The 25159-nt window shown below is 37.3% G+C and overlaps 1 protein-coding gene and 3 long non-coding RNA genes across 4 annotated transcripts in view; 1 reads left to right on the top strand and 3 right to left on the bottom strand.

Moving 5' to 3' along the window:
- LOC139189175 (uncharacterized) overlaps positions 1 to 25159 on the bottom strand; it is a 99088-nt gene that overhangs the window by 57018 nt on the left and 16911 nt on the right. The gene's annotated exons all lie outside the window — the stretch shown is intronic.
- On the bottom strand, positions 3965 to 10226 carry LOC103448394 (uncharacterized). The gene is made up of 9 exons (XM_008387653.4): positions 9371 to 10226; positions 8844 to 8889; positions 8627 to 8705; positions 8496 to 8541; positions 8300 to 8398; positions 6963 to 7031; positions 6551 to 6890; positions 6156 to 6301; positions 3965 to 6061 (listed from the first exon to the last, which is right to left on the bottom strand). The coding sequence occupies exons 1-9, from the start codon at positions 9791 to 9793 to the stop codon at positions 4466 to 4468; spliced, it is 2844 nt and encodes a 947-aa protein (XP_008385875.2). The 5' UTR covers positions 9794 to 10226; the 3' UTR covers positions 3965 to 4465.
- Positions 11589 to 13816, bottom strand: LOC139189673 (uncharacterized). The gene is made up of 5 exons (XR_011573513.1): positions 13703 to 13816; positions 13447 to 13617; positions 13191 to 13311; positions 12700 to 12766; positions 11589 to 11891 (listed from the first exon to the last, which is right to left on the bottom strand). It is a non-coding gene; the product is annotated as an uncharacterized lncRNA (long non-coding RNA).
- LOC114819620 (uncharacterized) lies at positions 21336 to 22849 on the top strand. The gene is made up of 3 exons (XR_011572820.1): positions 21336 to 21695; positions 22194 to 22255; positions 22488 to 22849. It is a non-coding gene; the product is annotated as an uncharacterized lncRNA (long non-coding RNA).

Genomic DNA, 25159 nt, shown 5'->3' with positions numbered 1-25159 from the left:
AATTTATTTGCACTCATAATTTTTTAATCTTTTATCTGTACCCTAATTTATTTATAATGTACTCATTCTTCTTTATTAATGTACCACTTTGTTATATGTGAAATGTACCTATTTTTTTGTAAAATGTACCAATTTTTTAACACTATGGATACATTCTTTTGCCATTTAGTATTTCTTATTTTTACATAGTTTTTATCCATTTATTAAATCAAAATTTTTGAATTTTTTTATTGTAACCGTTTCTAATAGTATTATAATGAGGGATTTTAAATTTATAGGATTATAAATCTCATAAAATATCAAACAATTAATGTCAAAACTATAAAAATATAAATATTAATAGTAATATAATGAGGTGTAGAAAGTCAATGGACTTTGATCAAACTTTGAATATTATTAAGTTTTTAATCAAAGAATGTTAAGGATTAAGGACCGCAACCAAAGTATCCCTTAAATTTTTTATTTTTATACCTAGTAATTCATTTTCCCTACTGGCGAGTGTTATCTACCACTAAAAGAAATTGGTTTATTTAAAAGGATTGATTAGATGAAAGTGTCCCAGTTCTACACCTTGTTAATTAAACATTTGTGGGTTTTCAAATCTTTATTAAAAGGCTTTGAATTTTAATTAAGATGCTTCCATCTTTATCCATGTCATTTTCTAATTTCCTACTTATCATTTTAATTAAATTTTAAGAAAATAAAAAATGAAAATAATAGTTTTTTATATTGAAACTGATCAAATCTAAAATCCCTAAATTTGTGGAAGAAAATAAGTTCGAAAATTTTAATTGAGTCATTATCCCAATAATTAATTGTTATGAATTTATTATATCAAATTTTTAGTTTAAAGTTTTAATATGAAAATTTATCTTTTTTAAAGGGTCGTAACATACCATTAGCTTGTAGTACCAAAGTTAGGTTAATACACCGTACCAGTAGCTTGGTACATACTAAAACAAGAATTACAAAACGTACCAAACTGAGTAATCTTTAATGTACTAAAAACTAATACGTACCAAAATTAAGATTGTATAATGTACCAATTATGGTATGTTATGTTAATATCTAATGTACCAAAATATTAATATGTACCAAAATTAAGATTGTATAATGTACCAATTATGGTACATTATTGGTACATTATGTTTAAAACATATGTGCATTCATATATCATGTCCATAATTGGTACGTTATAGAATAGGATGTTAGTTGTATTTTTAGAATTTTGATGAAATCTTCTATTTGGGTAATGAAAAGTGTCGTTTGAAATGAATTATGGTATAATATATCTCCTCGATTTTAGGATTTAGGTTATATTAATTTGTCATTCGATTGGTAAACCAAATATATGTAATTTTTGTTATTAAAAATTAGATTAAGAATGCTTGATCAAAAGTCTAAAAGTTATGGATGTCTGATCTAAAAATTTCAACAGTCGTCAAAATTAAGCACATCAACATATAACTGAGTTCTTACTCTTTCGTTTTGAGATTGACTAATTAAATATATGAATTACTATGTAACATTTGAAGTAGGAAAAAAAAACTAAAATTTTGAGTTTTTGATGCGAAAACCAGGGCTTGTAACACAAAATGTTCGTCCATGGTCTGCTGAATGTTCTTGCCCTTCAGTAGAGAATTGTTGGACGTTCTTCTTAATGTTTGTTAGGGTGTTGTCGAACCTCTTCCAATTTTTTATTTCGGGTGTGTAATACCGAATCTTTCTTTATATGTTAAGTATTTGGTTTGCCGAACACAATGCAAACCTCAAAAAAAAATTGGCTTTTTATCCAAAATAGTCTCTGAGATTTACATAACACATCACTTTGGTCCCTGAGATTGAAAATCAATAGGAATGATCCCTGAGATTGTCCATCATCCATTATTTTGGTTCTTCCGTTAAAAACTCTATTAAGTGTCCTTGAGCTCTTTGGCCGAAATTTTGAGCAATTTTCAAAACTTCGTAACTCAATCGTTTCTTAACCAAATTCGACCCATAATATATCAAAATGAAGATAGGAAAGTTTAGAACAAGATCATACCTATTTGGAAGCCTAATGGTTGCCAAAGATGGCCAGAAAATAACTGATCCGTGAGAAAACTGGAAAACTCGCCGGAAACTGGGTAAACTTTAAACATTCATAACTTCTTCAATACTCAACGAAATCAAGTGATTCAAAAACGATAATCATATTTCTTAACGAGACAAAGAGAATGGTATCTTTCTCAATGGCTAACTCATTGTGGTTTGGCCGCAAAAAAAGGCTCGAAATTGGCTATCTTGGTCTCGAGTTAGCCATTTTCGATCTGTTTTCCGGCCAAACCATGGCGAATTAACCATCAATAAAGGTACCATTATCTTCGTCTCGTTGAGAAGTATTATTTTTGTTTTGAATCACTCAATTTCGTTGAGTATTGAAGAAGTTATGAACGTTTAAAGTTAACCCAGTTTCTTGTGAGTTTTCCAGTTTTCCCACGGACCAGTTACCTTTCAGGCTATTTTCCAACCATCTCCGGCAACCATTGGGCTTCCAAATAGGTATAATCTTGTTCTACACTTTACTATATTCATTTTGATATATTATGGGTCGAATTTGATTAAGAAACAATTGAGTTAACAAAGCTTTGAAAACTGCCCAAACTTCCGACCAAGAGCTTCGGGACACTTAACGGAGTTTTTAAGAGAATGACCAAAATAGTGGATGGTAGACAATCTCAGTGACTATTTCTATTGATTTTCAGTCTCAAGGACGAAAGTGATGTGTTATGCAAATCTCGGAGATCATTTTAGCTAAAAAGCCAAAAAAATTACAAGTATGAAAAGACATGTAATACTTGAAAAATCGTTGCCATAGCTCATTTGGAGCTCCCCAAACGACTTATTGGCCTTTCCTTCCTCAAAATTTTGTATTAAGAAGATGAAGGCGTACTTGCATCATGTGGTCTAGCATCACCTGCAGAGCCACGTTAAAGGATACCATGGGTTATAGCTTAGGTAATTTTCGGTGAAAAATAAAATTTTACATGTAGTTTTTATGATTCCTAATGTAACCTACTATATATTTAGTCATGAATCATAATTCTCTTAATTCAATTATATAATACAATTTATAAGCAATCTCTTTTCCTTGCATCACTTTTTTCATCATTTCTTGTACATATATTTCAAGTTTGAATTTGTTTAAATTTTAACACGTACTTGTTTAATAACGAAAAAATGTTGGCTCACCTTGTGAAAGTTTTCATAAGCTAATTGATACTATGAAAAATACATTATCAATTTCTTTGTTCATAAAAATTTAAATCTTTAAGCTAGCCCACCCAGTAAAAAATTCCTAACTCCACCCTGGGCATCTTAGTGGATAGACTACTGAGTTTCCACACATGCATCCCGAATTCGAAACTCTCATCTCGCCTAACTGGAGATAGGATCCTTGTCGAATCCTCTTTGTGAGGATCCTGGTGATTCTTTAATCATGTCATTTCATCGTATATTGTGCGATCAAAAATTATTTTAAATTATATTATCTAAAATTGAATACAAACAGTACCTAACAAAAACTAACTGCACGATGTACGATGAACGGACATGATTAAAGAATTTCTAAGATCCTTACAAATTGGATCCGGCAAAAATCCTATCTCTTCTAAGTCATTGTAATAGTTCCAATTTCTCTCCCTCTTCTTGATACTGATAATTATAATAATAATAATAATAGGATGAAAGTGTACTTAAGAAGACAACTCTAAAATATTCTCCCAGTGGCATAACAGATGGCAATAAATGATCGTCATCAAATTTGATTACATTACATTCCAATTAAGTAAGATTTGATATCTCTCTTGAAAAATGGTCTAAAGAGTGATGCAAGGGCATAATTGGAAGACTAAATTTGATTAATTTGGTGGTTGTAGGGAGATATTATTGACCGAACCCGTGAACACAAAGCAGAAACATCGAATTTCAGAGACAATAGTCCACGTGTAAATTATAAGCGTAGCAGTAGTACATAGATGATCTAGACAAGTTATTCTTCCCATCGACCTGTAACAACGTACAAGCCCCTCAACAAGATTTCTGCATTTTTATATCATTCTAACAGCTCCTAAGCGATTTCACGTAAATCTTCAAATCAATCACCATCCTTCCCTTCTGCCCAATTTTACGACCCGAAAATCTTCGTCTGCAAGCCCGTAATCCTTATCTGGGCCACAAAATGAACTTCTGTTAAACCTATAGCTTCTCAAGTTCCGAGCAGATCATGCCAGGTCCAGCAACTCCTAGTTCAAGTCAAAAATGGTTAAACATCACCTCCAAAATCATTCTGTCATAACGAGATCGTCGGCATTCTCACACTGGATGCAACTATGGCACCAGGGACATGTGAATCCCTTTAGACGGAAGCCAGAAACATCTCATCTTTGTACGCTTTGTTTTAACTCCTCTGAATACGCACTTACACTCAGAGTTGCAACGCCAGGTCCGGCTGCTGAGAGTCGACCAGAAGACTAGAGGACTGTTTCACCGGAGACCCTGGGGACTGGAAACCGATATTCAAGTCTGGAGGAAGGCTTTCCTGTTTCTGTCTTGGTCTTGGCTGAGCATGTTGACTGAGACCTCGCCAAGGTGACTGCGCTTGAAATCTAGACAAGTCAGCTGCTGCCAACTGTGGAAAAATTGTAGGTCGGCCTTGAAACTGTGCTTCATTCGCCATACGAACAGGTTGCTGTAAAAATGTTGGAAATGAAAAGCTGTTCTGATTCTGAAATTGCGTTGGAAACTCACCCCGAACTCGTGAAATTTGTGGCTGAAAGTCCCGGGCTGGGTTGTATAATGAATCTGCAGATATCTGACTTTTGGGTGTAGTGAGATCCTCCGTAGGCTGATTAAATGTTCCAGCGCCTATAGACATCCAAGCCCGAGCAGCAGCTGCTGCAGCATTGCCTGAATCATCTCTTCTTATTGATGGAACCGATGACCCAACGGGTTGAGTATCAATTGATGATTGACTTGACGATTTCTGTTGCTTTTGATTACTTTCGGCCAGCTTTTTCATTAACTGTACAGGGTCGCTAAGACCCTGCACCTGTTTATGAGGAAAGAAAGCTGCTGTTCTATCCATTTGACTATGATCACTGTCAGATGGACTAATCATCCGGTTGTCCAGACACGCACTCACATATTTCCCATTAGGCAACCCTCGGTTAACAGTTCCATTAGAATCCGGCATCGTACAAGGTACAGGTTGTGGAAGATTTATGTTCCTTGAAACTGTATCTCTGGGCCTGGAAGCTTCTGCCTCCGATCGTCTTGATGATTGCTTTTCTGCAATAAGATTGGCATTATTTTGATTGACTGACGGTATAGAGTTCAACTCAACTTCCTTTTGAACCTTCTTTTCAGGCTCAATAAACCGAGATTGCAGGTTTTTCGGTGGATTAACTGAAGGTATAGAGTTCAACTCAACTGCTTCTTGCACCTTCTTCTCAGGCTCGATAAACCGGGATTGCAGGTTTTTCTGTGGATGAACTAAGGGTACGGAGTTCAACTCAACTTCCTTTTGAACCTTTTTCTCACGCTCGATAAACCGGGATTGCAGGTTTTTCTGTGGATTGACTGTGGAATTAGGTTTTGCTCCAACAGGACGGATCACAGTCGGTTTCCCTTCTGAGTAATGCCCCCTAGGAGAATCAAGAAATGGTGGTCTCCCTCCTGAAGTAGGCACACTAACAGAGTGTTGTCTCTCTTCTGTAACAGGCCTAGTCACAGGGTGCTGCTTAGCAGGAACTGAAGTCCTGAGAGTTCTGTCATCCTTTCTCAATTCCAGGCATGAATAAAACTTTGAAGCCAAAGCTGATTGATTTTGGGTACTATTTTCGACCAGTAATACAGGGGTTGGAAGTGGCTCAAATTCTCCAACCCAACCACGGCCAAATTTACACCCATCAGGTAGTGCTTGTTCAATCCTCTTTGATGCAATTTTCCAAGCAAGGGATCCAAGACTTCCAGAAAAACGAGCAAGGCTCCTAGCATATGAATATTCTGCATGAAGCCCAACCTGATTCGATATTGAAAAATATTATTAAAATAATTACAAAAGTTACAGGGCAAATAAAAGATTAATTGAGAAGACTAGATTCCTTGTTACATACTGCAACAAATTGCTTGATTTCACCGTCAAAAGTAGTAAATACTGATTCTGATCTGACCACTGGCTGAGTGGAAATATTGTAGGTTGCACGGCGATTCTCATCAACCACAGATGGCTTCCTCCCAACTTTCGATAGGAGACCCTTCCCTACAAAAAGTACAAGAATAAAACAATTAGAGGTGAATCTGCTCCTACGTTACAACATTACGATGAACAAGTTACTTCAGATCCTTTCTGAGCTAAGATAATGTGTGTTTAACAAAAGTGAGGGGAAAGACACCAACATTGCTATTTAATACACTACAGTATCAAGAATATTGAGACCCACGTGCTCATTTTTTCATCAACTATTGTAAATCTACATTATCAAAAAGGAAAACAAACAGTTCAGTGCACCTGATGACATATCTTCTGCCTTCTCCACATTAGCTTCATTCAAAGAGGAATTACCCTCTACAGGTCCGTCAATGTTGCTAGGTCTCTCACAACCACCACCCTGTGTTGGAACTGGAAGGGAAACATTCTGGACATCTACAGCAGTAGCAAGAGTGGCACCTGAGGAGAAATCAGAGCCAATGGGTTCCTGTAATGTTCTGGACAAAGGCTTCTTTATCTGTTTCTTGACTAAGGAATTGGCCTTTGTTTTCTGCACTAATTTGAGCTCCTTTTTCGTGCGTTCATAGTTACTTCGCAACCTATCAAATTTTCTCTTTGCCAGCTCTTGTATTGAACATGCCTTTCAAAAATATCCCAACAGTGGTAAGAACAAGAAGAAGACTTAAATAATACAACAGAAAAAGCTAATTACCTGTTTATAGTATATCGTATCTGATGAATTGTATTCCATTGCATTTGAACATATTAGAAAGACATCACCCTGCAACCAAGAGAACAGATTACCGACAAAACACAACTTTCCTCCTTTAACATAATTTCATGGAAGGCGATTTGAGTATGAAAATTATTTAAATTTTATTTTAGAGAAGAGAAAATGTGTGTTTTTAGAGAGATAGGGAGTAGAGTAAGAAAATTATTAAATAACACGAATAGTCAATTTCAAAGGTGAATTCATGCACTTTTCTCTCCCTCACCCCCTTTTAACCAAGCATATTAAATCCTTCCATAAATTTCTATAGTTCTCTTGAGAGAGAGAGAGAGAGAAAGAGAGAGAGAGAGAGAGAGAGAGAGATGTCATCATAGTTTGTAAGGGAGAGAGTGAGAAGTGTCATCTTAGTCTGTAAGAATGATTTTGTACAACTCTTTGTACCTCTAGCATCACCCAAATAGAATTGATCTGGTGATTAACATAAAGAAAAAGTATGAAGTGCCTGAATCTACAATGGGAAGAAAAAGAGATGGCGTCATCCTAATTTTTCATTGAATTCTAACAAACATCAAAGCAAACATCAGCTATTACATTTGGCTCTAAACCCTGAGAGAGCTAAATGTGAGATATTTTAGAAAAATGAATATCAACGTTTCCATCCCCATTTGCACATCCACGACAAAAATAGTAAAATGCAATCCTAGATTAGATTGAAGATACTGTGAAATCATAGGCAAACTTATTCCCGATCAACACTAGTATGATCCCACTTCCCCAATCAATTTGATGCGGACACCTTACTTAGGAGCTTTAAATTAACAATACAACTCTGACAATTCCACTTGCAAAAATAGATGTGGAACCCGTAGTATTATAAATGCTCCAAAGAGTCATGACTTCTCACTCAAAACATGCAAGCCAAAATCCCAGAGATACTCTCTCAATATCCTATCTCTCTCGCCCTCCTTCCAACATACACACAACACAGTTTGCCCAACTTGTTTTCAACAAGTATCCACATTACTTTTTCAGTATTCCCTCTTCAAACTTGCCACCCAAATACCCTGAACTAATTAACGAACACCACAATAGTACAATAAGAGGTGTTCACTGTAAAAAACTAAAAGGGAGGAAAAAGCTGGAGAAAAGGAAAAATTAGTCTGCGCCCTCAGCCCTCAGCCCCCAGCCCCCACCCTTAACTTTAAAAAGATCCTGTAATGTTGTCAGATATTGAGGCAAGTCCTGCAGGGCTTCTACAACAAAGCCTAAGTAATCCCTTGAAGATTTAGAGTACGGGGTTAGTAACCATGAGCACCCACCTCAAATTGTTCCAGTGTAGAATACGATCCGTTTGCTAACTGCTTTCTCACTGTGGCAAAGTCCATTGGACGCTCAATGACCTCATGATAATCAGGAAGCTGAAACACAAAAACACCTTATCAACTCTAACCCCCCAGAATAGCGAAAAGCTCTGAACAAACACAGAACCATATCATGGCGAAAAAATAACCGCACTTCTTCAGGATCAACTGGTTCTGCATATACACCGTAAGTGTCTTTCCTGCCACAATGAGATGTGAGCGTCAGAAAACGAAGCCTTTAGCTTTGAAATTAGTAACATGTAACAACACAAGGCAAATCCTTACTTTTGAAGCTTGTCAAGAATCAACTCCAACATTTTCTTATCCGGCAATGGAATCACGGCATGAGGATCATACGGCGTTCCTGAAACAAATCCAAGAAAAATGCAAACAACCCCATATCAAATTCACTCATCATAAACTCACAACAAAAAAAAATACACCAAATCCCATATATCCAGTTGACCCAGAAATATCGAAATGCAATGAACCAAAAATAAACCTGGAGGGGAATCAGGCCGCTTCGAGTCAGCCTTCCGACCCCGTTCCTGTCAAAATCCATAGGCCCCATGAAAATTAGCAAGAAACAAATAAACAGTCCAACGAAAACAAAATGTAAAAGCAACACACGCTGCGGTTTAATGTGACAACGAGAGACAGAGACAGATAAGGCACAGCAGACAATGCGTACCCAGAGAGAGAGAGTGAGGTGGGTAGAGAGAGAAACGTGGGTATAGCGTGATCAGATTCTGTGTTGGTTTTTGACAGTTGACTCCAACCGTTATTATCAACAGAGTGTGGGTGTGTGTGTGTGTGTGTGTGTGTGTGTGTGTGTAAGAGTGAGAGAGAAGCTAGAGAGAGAAAGAGAGAGATAGGGAGGAAGTGTGCAATTTAGAAGTCTGGACCAATCAGAACACTATTCCGAGCTGGACTAGCACACTCACAATCTCTCTCTCCCCATTTCAAAAGAGCTCTCCTTCATTATCAGATCCGCGCATTGGTGCTAAAACCCTAACCACAATCACATACCTCGCAATCATCATCCCCCTCATCGTCGTCATCATTTCCGTCATCATCTCTATCGGAATCATCGCCGCCGTTAATCCGGCGCCTCTTCAGCTGCTTCCTCTCACTCTGGCCGTCCTCCTCATCCTCCTCGCCGCCCGACTCCTGCGCGTGGGAGTCACGCGCCGAGCCATTTCCCCTCTGGTCGAGCTTCATCACCAGCTTCACCTTCTTCTCCCTCCTCCTCTCGTCTTCTTCTTCGTCTTCCTCGTCTTCCTCCTCCACGTAGTCGTCGTAGTCGATATTGTACTTCACATTTCTCCGTCGGAGGCTCCGCCGGACGTCCGACTCTTTCTTTGTCGGTTTTTCCGGCAGCTCGTTGTACCGGCGAGCCAGATCTGCCTTCGATGGCCTCCCCTTCTTCTTCCTCCTCACGATCTGACCCATCCCCGCTTTTTCTCTCTCTTACTCTCCCTCTCTCTCTCTAAAACCCTCACTCTATCTCTGTCTGTCTGTCTGTCTCTCTCTCTCTCTCTCTCTCTCTAAAAACACGCTCTGTTTCTCTCTCTATCTTTTGCTTTGGTTGCATTATTTTCGATGCCCGTGGCTTGGCCTTTTCGAAATGTGAGGTCCGAGCCTGACTCCGAGGCTCAGGTTCGGGGGCGAGAAGGTCAATAAATAGTTGATTTTCTTTTGGCTAGTGTTCGGCCAAAACGGCGTCCGTGAGTAAGGAAGACGGCGTTCGGTGCTGCCCGTTGCCCGGATTGGGCTTGCGTACTGCCCGCGATGCTTTTTGTCAATTGTCACTTTTCCTTGTCTTTGGCGCGTGATTCCACGCCCCTCGAACTTATCAGACGTGAATTTTAACGTGTGTTTCCAACTTGAATTATGGAGACAAAGAATTGATTTACAATCTCACAAGCGAAATGATTAAAAGCGCAGCAAAAATTGAAAGAAGTATGTGATCATTAATTATTAGTAGAGCACCACACATTATGAGTGAATAATATTTTTTTATTAAGTAGCGTGATTAGTTTTTGAAATTATTGGTTAAGACAATTATACGGCAATTTCTTTGATATATTTCTTATTTTTAAATAGAGAGCGATATGTTTACATGGTTGTAAGATTGGTGAAAAAACAGTAAAATTTATGTTGAATATAATTACTAAATTGCCTTTGTGGGTTTAGTTTTGGAGAGAGAGAGAGTTATAACGATAATATTATAAAGTTTTGACTGACAAAGAAAGTTGTATTAATAAATAGTTTAGATATAAAATTAAATGTGAGACGTTAATGAACACAAATTGCATGATCTAATTTGTAGGATGAATTTATTTTGAGCAAACACAAAATAAGCTTTCCATTAAGCTTATTGCACGGTATAGTCTTACTTATTGCTCTTTCCATTAAGCTTTCTACCATACAATGCCTGCCAAGTGGGGGGGCAGGTACAAATTCAAAATACATCAAAAAGTGAGGTGTGATTATTACTGACTAGAGTATCTGTAACAAAATTAGTCGCCCGTTGAACATGACTAAAATTAATTCAAAAGTTTTTAATATAAAATATCTTGAGTATGTGTATTAAGTCTCCAAGCAATTAGTCAACTACACATGATACAACTAACAAGGATCCTTGAATCACACTCAAAATTAAGCTTCTATTATACTTATTGATTTTCTTTGTCTTCTTGATTCACCCCATATTAGTGGCTTTGTTCTTAAAAATTAATTTTAGTATTCCTCTGTCTTTGTGTTGTGATATTTCTAGGAGCGTAAGTTGGATTGGAAATTCCAATTTGAATTGAAAATTTTCATTTTGATTTCAAAAATTTCTGAAAGATTTGGATGACAATTAGAATGTACTTATCTGATCCAAAATTTCTCAAACTTTAATTACAAAAAAAAAAAAACGATGCAAATTCATATTTTATCATGTATTATATAGAGTTGGATGGCAATTTGAATGTACCTATATAAATTTGCTTTTATTTATATTTGTAATTTTTTTTTTCAAACGATAAATTTGTTAGATTAAATATTAGATTAGAAAGCCGACGGGTTTCAAATCCACATCGCAGTGTAAGGGCAACATACCTCTCACCACTACAGTACATGCCCACTTGCTTTTATATTTGTATAATCATACTATTATATATATATATATATAAGTATTATCATACGCTATCTTGTCTAATATACTTTTAGAGTAACTCTCAATTTGCCCTAAAGTATTGTTGACACACCCTGATCCGGAGGATCCAGGTGTGCTGGCCGTCACGTGGGCGTGACGTAACCATAAGCACGACACGGAAGCGTAACAACAACATAAATCAACAGAAATTCAAACCAAACTCAACATAACCACATACGGACATAACCGGACGAGTTTACAAGTAAACACATAAGTTCAGAGCATAGGTTAACTGCAGTCAAGTAGGACTAAAATAAGAATACATCACCCTCGGGTGAGTCCTACATGTCCCAAATCTGTCAGAAAGCCGGAAAGGACCTCGTGAGCCAACCACCGCTAAACTAGAACCTGGAGGGGCGCAAAACAAAATGAGTGGGTCAGTAAAACAAATTAGTTTTGCAAAACATTTCATTAAAACAGTTATATCCCCTCGCCGTAAAAACCTGTATACTTTCCCAGAAATATATAACCATATAAAATCTCAACATTTAAATCTCAAATCTTTAACATTTTCAAGAAAACATGCCATGCCATAAATCAAAATATAAATCAGGTGAAATAAGGAATCAATCGGAGACCCTGCAGTTGGTCCTATACGATTAATTCAATAGCTCAAAATCCCACTAAGCCGGAGTCACCACAGTGACCTGTACGGCCCTACTCTGCACATCACTCGGAACTACGTAAGGTAGTCTATACGATGATAGGTGTAAAAATACGCTCTAGTGCTTCTCTCATCATATCATCAGCGCGCATATCTAAGGTCACCCACCAGTCGGAACCCCTCTAATGGTCTGTACGACTGGCATGTCGGAACCCTCACATGGTCTGTACGACATCCACCTACTTGGATCCAAGGCGAGCGTGCGGTGTGGTGAATACTAATAAGCACTAACACCTAGGGTGCAGATTATGAGCTCAAATTATATCAACATCAACCAATTCAATGCATAAATGAACTCACCTGACTTACCTTTGCCTCCACAGCACCATGCAATATGTATGCATCATATATCAATCATATAATTCATAAACCAATTCATGATTTTCAAATAATTCTATGCATGGCATGTTCAAAACATATTTTCATATAAAAACATTTTTCTGGGAAAAACAGTAGTATATAGGTAATACGAAAACAAAATTGCCCACTCACTGATAAGTCGACGGGTCGTAACCCCCGTGGCGTCCCTGGATGCGGTCGTCCTCGGGATACGTCTCACCTATATGCGAAACAACTATAAAAACATTAATTTTAAGCATATCACCAATAATTCGAAATAACTTCTCATACGATGCTCAATTTTGGTATATGAATATACCACATCGACCTACTCGACGTCACGAGCGTCGGGAAATTTTTAGAAAAATTTTTGGAAGCCCCACGCGCCCCCACGCGCCACACGTGGCACGGGTCCACGCGCTAGCCACGCGCAGCACGTGCAGCGCACGTGTCATCTTCCTCGCAGGGTCTCGCCGGACTGGTTTTCCGGCGGCCGGACTCCGGCCAAACTCCGGCTGATTTTCAAACTCACTGTTCTCCTTCGTTTTTCACCCATTTTCTTCGTATTTTATACCAAATTGAAGCCCTAAGAGTGTACTATCACGTTGGACTAGTTTTAGGGCCTAAAAACTACGAAATCTCACCTTGCAAAAACCAAGGGTTCGGCCAAACTTGAAACCTACGATCCCGACGTCCAAAACTCTCCAACGAACGTCCCCGAGCTTCCTTAGGACCTCCTAAAGCTTACCACAAGCTTGAAATCTCCTGAAACACAACATTTTACGTTCGCATGAACAGTACCTCAAAAATGGAAATTCGGGATCTACGTGAAATCGAAGGTTTCACTTCCTAAAACTAGTACCAATGAACTCAGGACGTCAAAACGATGAAGATACATACCTTATTTGCCCCGATCCGTCAAGTTTTGAAGGGTTTTGGTGGTGGTCCGTACGATATGGGTGTGTGAGGGTGTGAGTTCGAGAGAGACAGAGACAGGGAAAGCACGGGGAAAGGAGAGGGAGAGAGGAAGGTCATGTGTGGTCCAAATTAATCCACACCCTCCATTTCATCCTAACCAATCATACCAAAAATCAATTTCCAATAAAATCCCATCCAACCAATGCTATTTTCAAAATAACGCTACGTACCTACGTACCTTAATGTCCAATAAGGGCAATTCTGTCATTTCACATTCCCGTCAAAAGTACCTCCGGGACGGGCTGTGACAATTGTGGTCTTTAAACCTACATAGATCAAGTTTCCAGTCCCATATATAAAGTTTGAATTTTGTGATATTTTGTTACTACAGTTAGTCTTTTTGTCAAAGACTCTGTTAAAACCAAGGTTCTAAAATACGATAGGCGCTAGTCGGGCGGCAAGCTGGGACCTAGCGCCTAGGCAATTATGCCGGACTTAGGCGGAGGTCTAGGTGGATTTAAATAAATTTATTATATTATTGTATAAATAAGTGTCTATTTATACTTAAAAAAACATACATAATTGTATTGATATATATAAATTGCAAAATAAAATGACATATAGTTATAAAGTAGTAGAACATATTGAAAACATGAGAAACAAGCATATAATGAGCATTGATCCAAGTATTCAATAAGTCTTTTACATTTTATTAAATTAAAGTGTAAAATGACAATTATCGATTTTATGTCTAAGTGAGAGTCGTGACCTAGGTGGGTGTTTAGGTGGGACTAGGCAGACTCCTAAGCAGGCTTATGCATACTTACTTAATTTTCAAATGCTTAGGAACTAATCGAAACAATGACCAACTGTATAAACGTGAGGACGCGCCATACGGATGCTGGCTGTACAATGACATGACACTGTTGCTGCACATGGACGATGATTGTGCAAAATATTTTTTTAGCAAAATTTAAATTAATTTTCGTCTTGGGATGAGGGCAGGCAGAATCCCAAAAATTTGAGGTCTTCTTCCTTCAGTATCCCACCTCAAAAAAAAAAAAAAAAAAAATGAAACCCCAAAAATCAATTTAAAACCAAAATTCCTTTTGCCTTCTTCCTTGCCGTCGAAGTAGCGTAGTCGCTCGAACGCCGTCGCACAAACCGTAAATCGAAGGAGCGCCTGTCGAGCATTCGGTGCAAAGAGTCCAAGCTAGATCCAACCCGACCAAGATTTGGTACAGAGAGGGCCCGAGACTTGTCGGGCTTGAGCGAGAAGCTGGTGGGGGAGAGCGGACCGTATTGGCGCCAGAAAGTTTTCTGCGCCATACTTCGTAGCGGCACTTGTTGACTAGCTTGAAAGAAGCTGAGTTCACTTCTACAAAAAAACAAAAATTTTCAAGAAAAAATGAAATTTTGAGAATTGGGTTTTGATTTGCATGGAAAATTATGAAGTGGATCGGAGAGAGAATTCGAATTATGTCCTGAAAATTCCAAGATCAAACATCATAGCGTTATTTTCCTTTTCCCTTTATGACCGCGTAATTGGAAGGAATACAATGTCAAAAACGTAGACCAAACAAATTGACATTACACGTGAAGACCTCCAACCAAAATAATGAAACACATGGGGTGAACCATATTTTCCAAAAAGAAAAAAAGCCCCAATATGAGCCACGTGGAAAAATAGGCTGGAAATGGATCCTCTCTCGATCCCTTCTTCCTAATCCACAAAGTTCAGGAATCCGAACCGTTGAAATTTGATCTAACGGTTAAAATTATTATAATTTTTAAAGTGGACATCTGTTTGTAACCGTTAGATCAAATTTCAACGATTCAGATTTCCGAACTTAGTGGATTAGGAGGAAGAGATCTGGAGAGGATCCCTAACGTGATATCCATTGTCCATTTTACCCTTGGACTGAAACAGTGACTGGAAGATGAATTTTGATTTTCCCACTCTTTTTGTAAGTTGTGTGATTCATTGGTTATTTCGGTTTACAATTTCACTCTTTCCACTTGATTTGATCAACGGCTACGATATAATTTCATAACAAATTATATATCTGCTATGATTGATCAGATGGTGATGAGGATATTAGGAGGGGGCCACGGGTTTAGACTAAAATAAACAATGGGCTTTTAGATCTAGGTCCAAAAACATAGATGATTTTTAGAAGTGAGTCCAGTTATCTAATTACATGTTTTTATTTCTTTTATACTCATTTTATATATTTTTTTAAATATTAAAAATCAATTAAAATCTTCTAATATTATGCATTTTTCAACTCCCAAAAATCTAATTAACAACATAAATTATCTACAAAACATTCTACCTTAACTCAAGTAATAAATATATGAATATATATTATACCCGTAAGCGAGATATGAAACCTAACTAAAAGGTAGGAAAAAACATAATATACCTACAAGCAAGACACATTAATTTGTGACACATTGTTGACCCTAAAAACTACCAAGCCTACGTGGCGCGCAGGCCGAGTAATCTATGAGTTAACTAATTCCTTCGGTTGTGTGCGGGGCGTGCCAACTCGTCGGCCGAGGAGTAAAATATGTTGATGTTGCGTTGGGTGCGCTGCTAACTTCTTGATCTTGCCACTGCGGCCGAGGAATGAACTTGTCTCAGCCTTCGGGTCATAGACCCTGAAGACAAGGCTGCTAACTTAGCGAAGTTCAATATCAAATTTGGCTTCCAATGTGCCAAATGTAGTAACTCGTAACACCTCACTTCGCCGAGAAAGTTGATGAGATGACCTCGACCAACAAGGATTCGGAAATCCTTCTCGACCGAGACTTGGATAGGTAACCAGTCGGCCTCGACACAGTGTTGTTTATGCCAACTGAAGATGCTGCGAGATCGGTTGATTCTACGGCGACATTGTTGTTTATGCCAACTGAAAATATCACCGGTTGCCTCCACAATGCTGTTTATGCCAACTGAAGATGTGTCGGCGAAAAAGAAAATAAAAAAAATCTCAAAGTTGTTGAGAGAGTTTGCGCAAGGCAGTTTTATGTGTTGAATCCTTGAATAGTTGCACGGTGTCTCGTATTTATAGGAGAAAATGTTATGTGGCGCTGCTTCATGCTAGTATTTGATTTCAACTCAAACTCACTAGCTAGAACTTTAGTCAACGGCTTCTCTCAAAGTAAATGAAAGCCTATCCTTCAGATACCACCATCCTCTGACTCTGCTTCAAAGACTCCTAGTCCAACAAGAACTCAATTTCCATCACATTGATCCATGTGTAGCCATGCACAGATAACAATAATCTCAAAAAGCACACCACGCGACCAAAACCACAACATCAAAAAGGCATATCCCATCTATACTTTAGATGATAATTATCTCATCTGCATCCATATTTATCTGCTCCATTCACCATGACTTTTCAAACCTCATTTAAACCACCACCTCGGGATGTTAATTCCTGGCATCCACACCAAAATCTTTATCCATATTTAAATATATAATAATCAATTTGCAGCATACTAATCATCCACACTGATTCCATCCACATATTATACACCAAACATCCAGATCGACTTGAATTATGCCACCGTATTCCCAGCTTGGAGATCTCTCATAATACATTATTATTAAAAGATTATGATAAAAATCATAACATTATCTTTTAATAATAACAAAACAATCTTTATCTTTCTATCCGACGGTTGGGAGCCATGCTCACTCAACAACCTTGATTGCACGGGCCGATGGTGTAAGTTCAGGTCCAAACACACATTGATTATAAAAAAGAATCTGTCATATAGATACATAAAAATAATTAACATGTGATATAGGTTGATTATAAAAATTAAAAATAAAATCTATAAATGTGGTTTAAAGCAGGAGGAAGAACAAGAAATAACAAGAAATAAAAATAAAAATAAATAATCAAAGAGATCATTATGAAGAAATTTGATTTTTATAATAAATCTTATCATTGAATAGATAATTATTGATAATAAAATAATTAAATTTATGGAATTGGACTTATATCAAGTTTTCCCAATAAACAAGCTATCGATTGGGATTTAGAGCTTAAACTTTCCGAAGGAAATCCTAACAAATTTGGTGGTCATAGGCCGCCTGGAATTCCACCGGTTACCACTGCGTTCACGTAGAAAAAATTTCAGTGCTTTTGAACATGAACACATATATCATATGTTTTTATACAAGTGAAAGGACATTTGAAAAAAAAATTCTTCACTTATATAATAATATATGACGTACTCTCCGTGTTCCAAAATGTTAAAAAAATCTCTCCCACACATGTAACATGGTCCCACGTAATTGACAAATTATGAAGCTAATTTCCGCTATCACAAGTTGTTGGATAATTTTTTTTTTGGTTAAGAATTTCAATGCGTGGGTTGTTCAATTGTTCACTACTATGGTGATCATTACATATAGACTAATCACTTAGCCAACAGCAAATAATATAGTGAAGTTAATTATGAAGTTAATTATCGTTGGATGAGATTTAATTCAAAATTTATGTACTAATATCTATTCATTTTAGAGTGGGTTCGATTCTCTTCCCTTATGACAATTGACTATTTAATCGATCTACTAAAAACAATTGTGTAAATATAGACTAATCACTTAGCCAACAACAAATAATATAGTGATTCGGTAATGCTAAGTGGACCTTTTTAGATTAAATTTGTAAATTATGTGATGTGTTATGTCACAACCCGTCCCAAAATTATATTTATCGACAGTGTGAAATGATGGAAATACCCTTGGACGTTAAATTGTGTGATGTGGTCTAGGTGTTGTGCATGGATCATTATTCTCAAATTCTAATTATTTTGGACCAATTAGGATTAGGTATATTATGTGTTTTGAATTGTTGACCAATTCTAGGCCACACACCCACATCCACATCACCCTCTCTCTCTCACTCCCGCACTCTCCCTCTCGGACTCACTCTCTCCTCCCTCTCCTTCGTACGGACAAGGTCAAACCGAGCCAAATCTTCATGGATCGTGGACAAATTTAGTATCATTGTGTTCGTGAGGACCATACGAGTTCAAAGGTACCCATTTCAGGTAAGAACTCGTTCGATTTCACGTTGAAAACTTAAGCTCTGAGTTGAGCACTATTCATGAACTTTTAAATGGTTGTGTTTTAGCACAAGAAGGAAGAGGGGTTCCTGCTATGAATTCAGCCGTACAGACTACTCAGGAGTTCCTGCTAACATGTCATACTTCTATGAAATCATTATTACCTGGATTGTTACTTATTATATTTTGGCATGACATACATATGAAAATGATTATGTGAAGCATGAATTGAATGGTTATGATTTTAGATATATATATATATATATATATATACATATATATGTATATATGCTTACATCTTGATTCTGGGAAAATTTTACATGTTTTACAGCGAGGGGTTATATATGGTTATAAATGAAATGATTTTGTAAAACAATTGTTTTTGCCCACTCACGTTTTCTGTTTTGCGCCCCTCCAGATTTTAAGTAAGATTGATGTTGGTGGCTAGAGGACGTCGGCAGTTCTAACTTAACCATATAATAGTAGGACATTCCTGGTACTGTATAACTAGTACTTGTCCTACTGGACTGCACCTAGACTTTATGCTCTGACTAGGAGTGTTACTGTTGTACTTAACTCTTACCATTTTCTGTTTAGAAGTTTACACTAGTAATATGGTTTTTAATTATTCGTATGTTTGCTATATTTATCGCTTCCGCACTGTGCACATGGCTACGTCACTCTCACTTGACCGTCATCATGCCTTGACCTCGGTCGGGGTGTGTCATGTTACCAATAAGAAATAAGCATGTTAATCAGTGGTTAAGTACTGGTCAAATCATCAACAACTGTGTCATATAATTCACAAAATATAGTTTAAATAAATAGTTTCCCCATCATTAATTATAATGATTACAAATTAATACTCGAGGTGACGAGGAAAATTATAATTTGCATTCTAAAGTTTCAAAGCATAGTCATTGGATTGTTGGGACCGTGGCGATAACATAGAATCATGTATTAAAAATAAGAAAAACTAATGAAAAGGGCTTGAAAACTTTGAGTTTTAATGATAAGGACAAAATAAAGGGTAAAGTGAATAGTACCAGGATTGACTTTTTAATGTAAAAATGTGGTTTTTCGTTAAAGTGAACAGTACCAGGTGTTTTTCGTTAAAGTTCCCTTAAAAATAATTGAACTTTTAATAGTCAAAATAGTTGAATTTGAATTAGGTTACCAAAAGTAGGGTTTATTATAGTAAATTCTCTCATACTGAGAGCTATTCTCACCACCTGTATGGGATTACAGAACAAAAATATTAGTCAGCCGCCGACCCTTGTCTCGGCTAAAGGTCGATGGCAACCTCGATTCCTTTTTGGTTTCCTTTCTTTATGCGTCTGTCAGCCTTCTTTTCCTTCTGTTCTTCTGCCAAATTTTCTCCGACCCAAAACCTTAACTCCTTTGTCATAGATCGGAAAGCCCCCAATTCTGACTTTCCTTCTCATATTCTCCGCAATGTTTGTTCACTAGTCTCAAAACAATCAATTTTCTTCATTTCCTTTATGGCCTTCTCATCCTTCTATTTCCTCTATTCTATATCATTTCCCCTTCTTTCATTGGATTCATTACCTTTTGACCCACAGGCACCGCGTTTTGTCACGGATCTACGGAAGGGTGTGTAGAGCTTCAGCTCCGGTGTTCGCATCACCACCTTTAATGGCCCTTATTGGCCATTCCCTTTGCCTGCATTTGTTAACGATATTGCTCATGAGAGCCTTCTTGGTTTCGTGTCGGCATTTGTTGATCTCAAAACTGTTATTAGTTCTAGGTTTTTTTACTGTGTGTTGTTGTTTTGGGCTCCAATCCTGGTGATAGGTTGGGCTTTTTCCTTGTAATGTTCTAGAGGTCCATATTTTCCTTTGTACTTTCCTTGTGATTGGGGATTCGTTTTGTATTTTATGTTAGTAAGTAGTGAATGTTAGCTTTAACCAGAAAAAACTAAGGGTCTAATATTTATAGTTTGGTTTACCATCTTCAACCCTTGGGTTAAGACCTAAAATTTAAGTTTTGAAATAACCAAATCATTCTCCAATGGTTAGGCATAAAGTTTTGGGTTAAAACCTAAAATTTGGGCAATTTAATCTAGAATTTAGGCCAGGGTTAAAAGGCTAGCCCACCAAAATTTAGGTTTTAAAGTAACCCAATCCTTCTCTAATGGATGAGTCTAAAATATGTTTTGGATTAAAACCTAAAATTTTGGCAAATTTAACCTAGAATTCAAGCTAGGGTTAAAAGGTTGAGCCATCTAATGTGTGTGGACACGCCCAGAAAAGTAGAAGCCGCAGCAAGGCGATGCGCGTAAGGCACGAAGCTGGAAGTGGGGCCCACCCTTGACGAGAATGTCGGCCACCCAAAACGAGCCCAATGAATCTTTTTCAATCCAACGATTTAAATTATTAGACTATTGGTTGATCAAACGGTCTAGATTTGTAACAATTTGTTCCTAATTTTACGGCTTTATTAATTTTTAAAGTGAAATTACAAAAATGCCCTTTTAAGAGAGATTGTTTGATCGTCGTTGACCAGCATATAGTGAGATGTACAAAACATTCTTTTAGTTTATCTTTGTTGTATTCAACGACACGAACGCGTAGGCGTAAGCGGAATCGAAATCGGAATTACGGTTAAAATTTTACAAAACTACGAATGTGTTCACATTGCATGGAGATATTTTTTCTTTCTATTTGTGGGTCAATGGGGCCCACACCTCATTCTTTTTTCCCTATCCCGTGTTTTCCATATCTCTCATTTTTTTCTTCCGTCATTCATGTTTCTATCTCTTCCCGCATCTCTCACTTAAATTATCACCTCCCTCTACTTCCAATGGTGCCGAGACCAGGACACACCATCCTCCTTATTAACCTTCTATTATCACCTCATTCTTCACTTGTTGTCTCAGACATAAACCAAACGAAACACAGGCGGCGTTGCGGCTATTTCCATTGAACTTGAGCCACCACCATTCGCCATTTTTTCCGACGAGTTCCCCCGATCACAGCACCTTGGTCACGCACCTCCCTCTGTGAGTTCTATGAGCTCAGAAACGAAGGAAAACGCTTCCAAATCTCCTCAATCACCTCACTGTGTAGTGACATCGTGAGCACCCTCATCATCGACGAATCTCACTCTTCACGGCTTAGGTAAGCCTCAGGTCACCTCCGCCCTTCCTCATATGTGTTTTAGAAACAATGTCTAGATGTTGGACGTCTGATTTAGTGAGGTATGGTACAAAAGCGCGACTAGGAGGAAAAAGTTCCCCTGATTCTAGCAAAGTCTGTGACCATTTGGTCACTTTCATGTGTGATTTCCAGCCATATCCGGCCATGAATCGATCTAGTGTAGGTATATATCGATTCCCCTCATTCCCAGCTTCACATCCATATATAAAATGTTGATTATGATCTGGATTTAAGCTCGTTTGAAGCTTTAAAAGTCGGTCTTGCAACCTACAAATTTGTAGGCTTAGCAAGGAAGGCGAGTACCAGTGTACTCGCAGACACGTGGGCACACATGGGGAAACCACTGAGAGTAACGTGTGTGGCGCATGGCTGCCAGTGCAGCCATCGTGTGGCGGTGTGTGGTGAAATGCATTTATACATTAGTATGTTATATATTTACGCAAGTGGTTCCGTTGCTAGGTGAAACGCATTACAAGGATCTTTGATGCCCGTGAGACGGGTTTGACTCGACGACATGATTTGTGAGTGGGTCTTTTCTTATATATATATATATTTGTTTAGTTTCCATATATACATCTAATAGCGGATTTTCTATGTGATGCCGTAATTAAATTAACGTTTATACGAAACGTAGTAATGTTGAGAATTTGGAAACCATTATAAATCCTACGAGACGCCTTAATTAGATTTACGACTATGAATAGTATTATGTTGACTAGAATTATTGAATCGTTGTGACATGACTTTATTTAGGTTATCTGCTCATCGTGTGCTACACTGGTGTTTGTACTCGCCTGGGCCAGAGCCAAGCTTTATGTGCATATTCACATTGCATCATACGCTGACTTTAACTCCATTGTAGGTGCTAGTCTTGTCCTAGATTGCTTTAGGCAATGAGGATTTGTATGTCATGTGCATAGCGCCAGTCTTCACGTGATTGTAGTACTAAAGTGTAAATCATATTACAACTAGTCATGTTCATGTCAGAATACATCTACATGAACTCGTGTGTCAGCATATGTCGATGAGCACTTGATGTGATATGTTTATTTTAGGGAAATATTGTGGTTACCGGAAGTTATATTCTTATTTATGAATTTTTGTGACGTATGAAATTCTTGAGTTATTGTAGGCTACGGTAAGTATTTTCATACCATACGTAGTAAGTGTATTTTGGAAACTATACTTGTTTTACAGCGAGAGGTTATTATGTTTTCGAAAAGGTTTTTAAAAAACTTTATGTTTAGGCCCATTCACCTTTGTTTTTCGCCCCTCCATGTTTTAGTAGTTGAGCTTTCAAATCGACAAGGATTCTTGGCAAGTCTTAGTATAGGAGGTTACCTTCGATGGTATAATTTTTATCATACCTTTACTGTACTTTATTTATGCTTTGACATCACGTGTGAAATGTGGCTCATTCCCGCTCACGTGCGCACTCTTGCACTTAGTCACTTTTAGATTTAAATTTATTCACATTTTTCACATCACTACACTTATGGCTTCGTTACCTTCCGGTGTCGGCCAACATAACTCGATTCGAAGATCCAGGTGGACCTTCCGGGTCATAATGTGTCAAGATTCAAACTTATTTAATTTAAAATTTTTAAATACATTAAATCCAACAGCTGAGATCAAATATGATCACATCTAGCGGTAAAAGAAAAGATCTAATGGCTCAAAATTAAACCCTCTTCAACAACCTACGTCATTGACAGCAACCCCCTTCTCTTTCACCGCCGACCAACCCTCCCCCTCCTCTTCTTACTATTCTGTCTTTCAAACTAATGGTACTATATTCAGATCACATTCAATTTCGAAGATGGCAATATGATCCTAACTTAGATTTAAAAAAAAAAAAAAGACTCAAAAGAATTTAGGTATGAAGAATTTATCAGTAGACTAATTAAAATTATGAGAATGGCATTTTACTTCCTCGGGCAATCATTACTGTCCTAATAGAAAACACACAAACATGACTATTCAGAGAGAACATCATACTAAGAGGGACAAGGATTGTCTGCCCTCCTACTTCCCGTGCCCTTCTGTGCCCTCCTGTTTTGTGTAGTCACGGTTAAGCCATGTCAACATTTTATTTACTATTCATTTTTGTCTTATTATCTCTATAAAAAAACAATATAAAATGTTGACGTGGCTTAACCGTGAACACACAAAACAGAAGGATACGGGAGAGCACGGGAAGTGGGAGGGCAGACAATCCTTGTCCTACTAAGAGAGGTTTAGAAGTTGAATTCATGCAAGCAACAAAGAGATATTTGATGTGGGTTTTATGGGATCAAATTTGTGAAGGATTTCTTTATTTTAAAGATGAATATTAGCTTCTATATAAAAATTAAAAATAATATATGGATATTAGCTTTTGGGTCAAAGATTTGAAGGGGTTTTGATATTTGGGAGCTTTATATGAAGCCAAATATTTTCACTATATTTCAAAGAACTTCACTAGTTTTTAAATATGTCAATGAGAGACAAAAACATAAAATCAATTAAAGCTCATCCCAAAAACATAGAAACAATGTTTTAAAATACCAGTCATACCCCTAAGGCTTTATGGCTGCTACTTGAACCTAGTCCTCACAATTTCAACAAAATTAATATGTGGCATAAGGTCAACCCATCCTCGACTATTTCTGTATAATCAGTTTTGAAACTATATGTGGAATCAATTTGTATCCTTTATTACTAGAATCAGTTCAACCCGTCATCGACCATTTTTACATAATTAGTTCAACCCATCTTTGACTATTTTTGCATAATCAATTCAAACTGTACTCGACCATTTTTGTTGAATCAATTCAATTCGTCTTCGACTATTTTTGCAGAATTAGTTCAATCTGTCCCTAACCATTTTTGCAGAATCAATTCAACTTGTCCTCGATCATTTTTGAAGAATCAGTTCAACCCGTACTCGACCATTTCCAATCTTTCAAACGCCAAGTTCACCTTCGGCCTAATATTTCTTGAAGAGAAAAAGAGAGAGAAAGGAGTAACAGATGAAGGGATGGAATTGTGAAAAATTCTACCACTAAGGGTATTGTTGTAACTTACACTCTAGAGAAAAAATATTAATGATGTCATCTTTTACATGTATTAACTTTGTCTTTCCTTGAGATGTTTAGAAAGTGTTGTTTCAATATAAAATTAAGTATTAAATGTATACTCTATGTATAATTTTTTCTTTATATTTCTGGGTTGGTATGTTTTATGGCTCTTGTGTTTTCTTTGAAAATCATTTTTTTTTAATTTTATATGGTATGTGGGATTATAATGTGTATGGAAAAACACAACAGTAGGGTTGGTCTAGCAACGCTAATCACTTATGCTATCAATAATATTGCTATGAAACACTTTTACATCTCTAACAAAGAAGGAGTCTAAGGCCTCGTTTGGCACACCATATAAAGCAT

Source organism: Malus domestica, chromosome 11 (assembly GCF_042453785.1).
Source record: "Malus domestica chromosome 11, GDT2T_hap1".
In the NCBI taxonomy this organism is placed as follows: Eukaryota; Viridiplantae; Streptophyta; class Magnoliopsida; order Rosales; family Rosaceae; genus Malus; species Malus domestica.
This window is presented reverse-complemented; position numbering and strand designations above follow the sequence as displayed.